Source organism: Nannospalax galili, unplaced genomic scaffold (genome assembly GCF_000622305.1).
Source record: "Nannospalax galili isolate Female #2095 unplaced genomic scaffold, S.galili_v1.0 scaffold54, whole genome shotgun sequence".
NCBI classification, from domain to species: Eukaryota; Metazoa; Chordata; class Mammalia; order Rodentia; family Spalacidae; genus Nannospalax; species Nannospalax galili.
The window spans coordinates 11,574,208-11,581,556 of NW_008341028.1; the positions used below are offsets into that span (position 1 = coordinate 11,574,208).

General features: G+C 41.6%; 1 protein-coding gene across 1 annotated transcript in view; it reads left to right on the plus strand.

Moving 5' to 3' along the window:
- The window catches only part of Thsd4 (thrombospondin type 1 domain containing 4), a 694,930-nt gene that overhangs the window by 23,287 nt on the left and 664,294 nt on the right, over positions 1–7,349 (plus strand). The window contains exon 2 of the mRNA XM_008836407.3: positions 2,617–2,724. Coding sequence (XP_008834629.1) covers positions 2,696–2,724 — 29 coding nt within the window. The 5' untranslated portion in view covers positions 2,617–2,695. The remainder of the gene's footprint in view (positions 1–2,616; positions 2,725–7,349) is intronic.

A 7,349-nucleotide genomic window follows, 5' to 3' on the forward strand; every position in this document is an offset into this window, starting at 1 on the left:
GTGTGTGTGTGTGTGTGTGTGTGTGTGTGTGTGTGTGTGTGCATGTATGTGGAGGTCACAGGACAGCTCTCAAAGTCAGTTCTCTCTCCTGGTACCTTGTGGGATCTCAGGAGTAAACTCGGGTCATGGGGGCTTGTGTGCATGTGTCTCTGACCACTTCGCTGTCTTGCCAGTCCTCATATGTTAATCTTGATGATTCCCTCCTCTTCTGCCAGGGCACTATAGAGAGGACCCAAGCACATCTCTTGTTGAGTAAATAACTGTTAATTAGCCAGTGGTCATTAGGAACTTGGCAAAGGCTTCACCTGACTTTCAAGTTAAGTCCCCTGACTTGGTGTATACATGCCCAGCAACCAACAGCCAGAAAGCTGTGCCTAGGATTTAGGCAGGTTTTAACTGTTCCAATTTGCACTTTCTGGCCTTCTTCCTGGTGGATCACAGTGTAGCTTCTGGCTGACAGCCAAGACTGTAAGGGTCTTCAATACCATGAGTAATTTCATGAGCTGCTGATGGCTAATTAGGGGTGATTACAGTTAAGAGGCTTTCCCTTCTTAATAACCCCCAGAAAGGGCTGGTGGTAACTTAAAATCTGGATTCTTTTCCCTTGTGAATAGACATGTCCAATTCTCATGACTGTCTTTTTAAATAAATCCCTGTAATTGATCTCCCTAGTCCTAGGAAGAAGGCAGAGAGCAATGATCGTTGGTTTTCGGAAACTCTGCCTTTGTGTGAGAGAATCCTGGCACCCCTTCACCCAGCTTCATGCGTTTGCCTTCTCTGCAATGAGCAGTGGGAGGAGGGCTGGTCAGGCTCTGCTCTCCTCTCAAACTCTGGTACATTCCAGCCAAGCCTCCAGGCCAGGCCTTTCTGTTGCTGTTTATACTTTGCTTCTAAACTGTTGGCTTGCCCGCTAACGTTTGGAAATTCTGTCCAGTGAGGACATCCAAATTAAGTGGAATTTGTAGGTAAGGAGCTTTACCTGCCTAGTTTTTGGGGAATAACATATTTAAATGTCACTTTGCCTCTCCTTGCATTAGCATCATCTGAGCTACTCTTTATTCGGTGTCACTTTGTGCCAGCCACTGGCTAAGAATGTTTCACATGTCTCCTCATTTAATCTTCACAATCATCCGTAGTAGTACCCCCCCATGTATCCCAGGATAATTTCAAATTTGATATGTAGCTGAGGATGACCTTGAAGTCTTGATCTTTCTGCCTCTACCTCCTGAATGCCGGGATTACAGGCATGTACCACCGTGTCCCCTCCCCAAACTTTTTTGAAACAGTATCTCACTGCGTTCCATGTCTGAGCTACATCCTCAGCCCTAGGCAGTATTTTAAAAGCAATTTTGAGATGTAATTACTATCTTATAGTTTACCAATTTCATCTGTAATTCAATGGCTTTTAGTATATTCACAGAGTTGTGTAATCACTACTATTAATTTTAGTACATTTTCATCACCCTAGGAAGAAATACTATCCCTTCCCATTAGCTCCTCCCTCTCCTCCCCCAACCCCTGGCAAAAATGAATCTGCTTGATGTCTCTGTAGGGGTGTGTGTGTGTGTGTGTGTGCGTGCGGGGGCTTCTTTTGTCTAGAATGATCTTTTCAGGATTCATCTATGTCCTAGTTTGTGTCAGTACTTCCTTGCTCTTTATTGCTAGACATCATTAGCATTTTCACTCATACTATACAGTTGCAAAATCAAGATTCAGACATGTAGAATGGCTTTCCCGGTAAAGCAGCTAGTCATATGCAGCTGCCCGTCCTCCATCCACTCAGAACCCAAGGTCACGTTGACAGCAACATACTGAACATCTATGGGTTGGTGTATTCGTCACTTTTGTTGTTTCTGTGACCTAATCCCTGACAAGAAGAAGTCCAAGGGTTTAGTGTGGTTGAGAGGATATGGCCCGTTGTCGTAGGGAAGGCAGGATAGAAGGAGCATAATGCAGTTGGTCACATGTTAGCCACAGTCAGGACTCAGGGAGATGAATACTGCTCCTCTGGGTTTCTCTTTGTGTTCAGTCCAGGACCCTAACCTCTGGGTGATGCCATCTATATCCAGAGTAGCTCTTTTCTTCTTAAACCTCTCTGGAAATGCTTTCACAGACACACCCAGAGTTGTGTCTTCTAGGACAGTCCCAATCCTCTCAAGTTGATAATGAAGATGAACTGTCACAGTCAGGGACTGTTCTGAAGGTCCTGGAAGGTTGTCACCTATGTTTATGCAGCATTACCGTCCAGCTGGGAAGTCCTCATCCCTGTAACTGGGTGGTACCATTTTTCTTTTAATATCTTCCATTTGTGAATTTTTAAAATGTATTACATTTTATTTCTTTCTTTAGTGTGTGTGTGCACATACACACATGTAAAGGCACCATGGCACTCATAGAGGCCAAAGGACAGCTTTCGGAAGTTGGTTCTTTCCTTCCACCATGTGGGGCCTGGAGATGGAACTCAGGCTGTCAGGCTTGGTAGCAAGTGCCTTTACCTGCTGAGTTAGTTCACTGACCCTCTTTCAATCGTTTAATTCCAGTTTCTTTACTTGATTGTGTTCTAAAGTTTTCCTAAGCAAATGATGCTAAAAAAAATAACTTTGTTTATTTCTGTAGGAGCTGAACACTACCTCTACCTGCAGAAAATTGGCAGTACCTCTGAGGAGCCCTTGCCTTAGCCTGGACCTGCAGCACCATGACTTCCTGTTTCATGGGCTATCTCAGGTCAGTGAAAAACCTTTAAAAAGGAAAAAGGGGCTGGAGAGATGGCTCAGCGGTTAAGAGCACTGACTGCTCTTGCAGAGGACCTGGGTTCGATTTCCAGCACCCACATGGTGGCTACTAACCGTCCTTAACTCCAGTTCCAGGGGAATCCGAAGCCCTCTTCTGACCTCCGTGGCATTGCACGACACGGGTGCGCTCACGTACATGCAGGCAATACACTGGTACACATAAAATGAAAATACTAAATAAAATATTTTTAAAAAGGAAAACAGCAGCTGGATATGGCTCAGCGGTGGAGCACTTGCCTGGCATCTCCAGGCCCTGGCTCGGTCTATACCATCATAAACAAAACAAAACAAAATGGGAAATTTGATATTTGTGTTTTTCTGTATGGTTTCTGGAAGTCATTGGTCTTAAGGTCTTAAGGCTATACATGTTGATGATATTTTAATATAATAGTATAGGAGTGCAGTAGTCTGAAAGGTCCTTCCAGGCCTAGGAACTATGTGTCATATTAAGAGATCTAGGTGGACTGGAATCTGACCTGATTTTGCTATTTTCTAAGAGATTTCTATGACTGCAAAAAAACCTGCTTTAAAATAAACAATGGCATCAGTGAGTATTTATCGTAGTACAAGTAACAGAATTATCTAAAAACCTTGAAAAATATGGTGATCAACTTTAACCACGTGTAGCCCTGATCACAACCCCATAGATTAGACTTAAAAGGCCCCTTCCCTGGTTCCTTCTCAAAACTTCTGTGACTTTCCACTCTAATTTTAAAAATCTGGTTCTTATATTAACTATGTGTATGGTGAGTACTGTATTCTTATTTTGTACATCAGAAACTCAGTTCTTAGGGAACTTGAATCATGGACATGGACCTTCCTATCTGCAAGGCTCAGAAGGGCTCCAGACATTGGAAATGTAATAAGTGCTACTGGGGCTGTTTTTAAACTTTTTTAAAAAGCTAATAGGGCTGGGGCTGTAGCTCAGTTGATAGATGGCTTGCATGAAGCCCTGGGTTCTGTCTCTAGTGCTGCATAAACTAGGCGCGTTTGCACATGCCTGTAACCCTAGAACTCGGGAAGTAGAGGCAGGAGGGTCAGAAGTTCAAGGTTATCCTTAGCTACATAGTGAGTAGCTAGCCTGGGCTACATATGACCCTGTCTCTAAAATAAAATAAAATAAGGTAAGGTTAGGTAAGGTAAGTATGGTAAAGTAAAGTAAAAAAGTAAAGTAAAGTAAAAATAATGTGCTGGATAGCTTCTGTTGTCAACTTGACACATCTGGATAGGGAGAACCTCAACTGATGAGCTGTCTCCATTGGTTTGGCCTGTGGTTATGTCCATGGGACATTTTCTTGATTGTTGAATGTGGGAGGTTTCAGTTCACTGTACGCAGTGCCGCCCCTGGGAAGTGGCCCTATGTTGTATAAGAAAGCAGGCATAGCCACCAGCTTCCTGGGGACAGAATCTTTCCTGGGCAAGCTCCTTTGCACCCACTGCGCCCTGACTCCCCCAGCCTCATTCACCCTCCCATCTCTCCTCCTAGCCTGGGTACTGGCCCATTTCTTGTCTTGGCACCGCACACCCCTGGACTGACCTCTTGGCCCAGAATCCCCACTGTTTCCTGATCCTTTGCATCCAAACCAACCCAATGCCTCCTTGTAGTCCCCAGGAACCCTCTGGGTTGGTTCCCGCCACAACCTCCCTTAGAATCCCTGAGCAGCACAGCCACCAGCTTCCTGGGACCAGCATCTTTCCTGGGCCCTGCTCCCAGGCCAGCCCAGTCCCCAAATTCCTGAGGCCAGGATCTTTCCTGGAGGGATCCAGACCTTAGGAGAAAGCCTGAGAGCATCTGATCCTCATCTGACTTGGGCCTCTGTGGGAACTCCTGAGTCCTGAGCCAGCATCTTTCCTGGGCCCTGATCCCAGGCCAGCCCAGCCCCCAAATTCCTCAGGGCAGCATCTTTCCCGGAGGGATCCAGACCTTAGGGGAACACATGAGAGCATCTGATCCTCATCTGACTTGGGCCTCTGTGGGAACTCCTGAAAACAAAAACAATTTGGCGACTCCAATATAAAATACAAAGAGAGAATGTGAAGTATAGACCAACCAGCTTTTTATGCCCAAGTAAACCACAAAGGCACATAAAGTTTACAAAAAGAAGCAGACCTAAACTCAACAAAGGAAGGCTTGAGTCTCACACAAGAATCAGAAACTACAAAAGAAAGCCACATGTCAAAGTTACATAGAAAAAATAATAACATGAAAAACCAAAATAATATATTTCCACCAAGTACCAACAGTCCTCTAGAGGAGTACAATGAGAAGCCCCTAGAGATAACACAGGACATGGAACTCAAAGAACAATTATAAATGTGATAAAAGAATTCAGTGAATTTAAAGAACACACAAAGAAATCAAAGAACTGAAGGAAGATAGGGATAAACTTCTGAATGAATTCAGAAAAGAGTTAGAAATATTGAAGAATACTCAGGCTGAAATGAAGAAGGAAGTGAAACACTCAGTAAGCCAATTAGAAACGACAGGAGAAAGCCTCACCAATAGGATGAATGAAATGGAAAACAGAGTATCAAGACTGGAAGATAAAGTGGACGAATTAGACCACTCAAGCAAAGATTATGGAAAATTTAGAAAACACAAGAATGGAATATGCAGGAATTCTGTGATACCATAAAAAGACCAAACTTACAAATCATAGGCATACAGGAAGGAGAAGAATATCAGGATAATGATACTGACCAGATCTTCAACAGGATTGTAGAAGAAAAATTCCCAAAATTAAAGAAAGACATGACCATACAAATACAAGAAGAATATAGAACACCAAATAGAAAGGACCAGAAAAGAAACTCTCCACGGCACATCATAGTAAAAACACTAAATGTACAGAACAAAGAGACAATACTGAAAGCAGCAAAAGAAAATCAACAAGTCACATACAAAGGAAAACCCATCAGAATTACAGCTGACTTATCAATGCAAACTATGAAAGCCAGAAGAGCCTGGACCAAACAGATGCCAACGCAGATTGCTTTACTCAGCCAAAATGTCTATTATAGTTGAAGAGGAAAGAAAAATCTTCCATGACATACATAGGCTGAAAGAATTCATGTCCACAAAACCAGGCCTTCAGAGAGTTCTTGAAGCAATACAAAGAGCTAAAGAAAGGAACGACTATACCCAAGGGGTTATGGAAAGAAACTTAATGAAGGTATAACTGTAGAAATGTACAGCTACATCAAGAATGTGAACAGAAATGAAAATGACAGGAATCAATACACGTCTTTCATTAATAACTTTAAATTTCAATGGACTGAACTCCTCAGTCAAAAGACACAGACTAGTTGAGTAGATTAAAAACAAACACCATCTTTTTTTTTGTCTGCAAGAAACTCAATTCACTTTCAAGGACAGGCACTACCTTAAGGTGAAAGGATGGAAAAAATATACCAAGTGAATGGTACTAAGAAAAAAGCAGATGTTACAATTCTAATATCTGACAAAATAGACTTTAAACTAAAACTAATCAGAAGAGATAAAGAGGGCCACTTCATTCTAGCCAAAGGAACAATTGACCAAGAAGATATTACAATCATGAATATATATTCACCAAACTCTGGTGCACCCAACTTCATAAAAACAGTACTACAGAACTTTTTCTATTCAGCGTCCCATGGAATTTTCTCCAAAATGGATCATATACTGGGGCACAAAACAAACCTCAACAAATACAAAAAGATTGAAATAATTCCATGCATTCTATCAGACCACAATGCAATAAAGCTTAAAATCAACACCAGAAGAAACCCTCATAACTACCCATGGAGATTAAACAACACACTCCTGAATGATAAATGGGCCAAAGGAGAAATTAAGAAAGAAATAAAAGTATTCCTGGAACTAAATGAAAAGGACAATACAATACAACAAAACCTCTGGGACATGCTGAAAGCAGTTCTTAGAGGGAAGTTTATAGCTCTAAGTGCCTACATCAAAAAATCGGAAATAACACAAATAAATGACTTAACATTGCTACTCAAGACACTTGAAAAGCAAAAGCAAATGAAACCCAAACCCAGCAGACAAGAAGAAATAACAAAAATCAGAGCAGAAATTAATGAAATACAAACAAAGGAAACAATACAAAGAGTCAACGAATCCAAGAGCTGGTTCTTTGAAAAGATAAACAAGATTGACTTACTGCTAGCCCAGTTAACCAAAAGAAAGAAAGAGCATCTCCAAATCAATGAAATCAGAGATGAAAGGTGAAACATCACAACAGACACCAGAAAGATACAGAACATTATAAGGGAATACTTTAAAAACCTATATGCTACTAAATTTGAAAACCTAAAAGAAATGGATGGATATCTAAAAGCATGGGAACCACTAAAACTAAACCAAGAAGAGATTAATAGCTTAAACAGACCCATTACACATAAGGAAATTGAAACAGCAATACAATACCACCTGACTTAAAAAAAAAACCAAGACCAGATGGATTTACAGCAGAATTCTACCAGACATGTAAAGAAGATCTACATCCAATACTACTTAATTTATTCAAAAAGATAGAAGTGGAGGGAGAGGGGCTG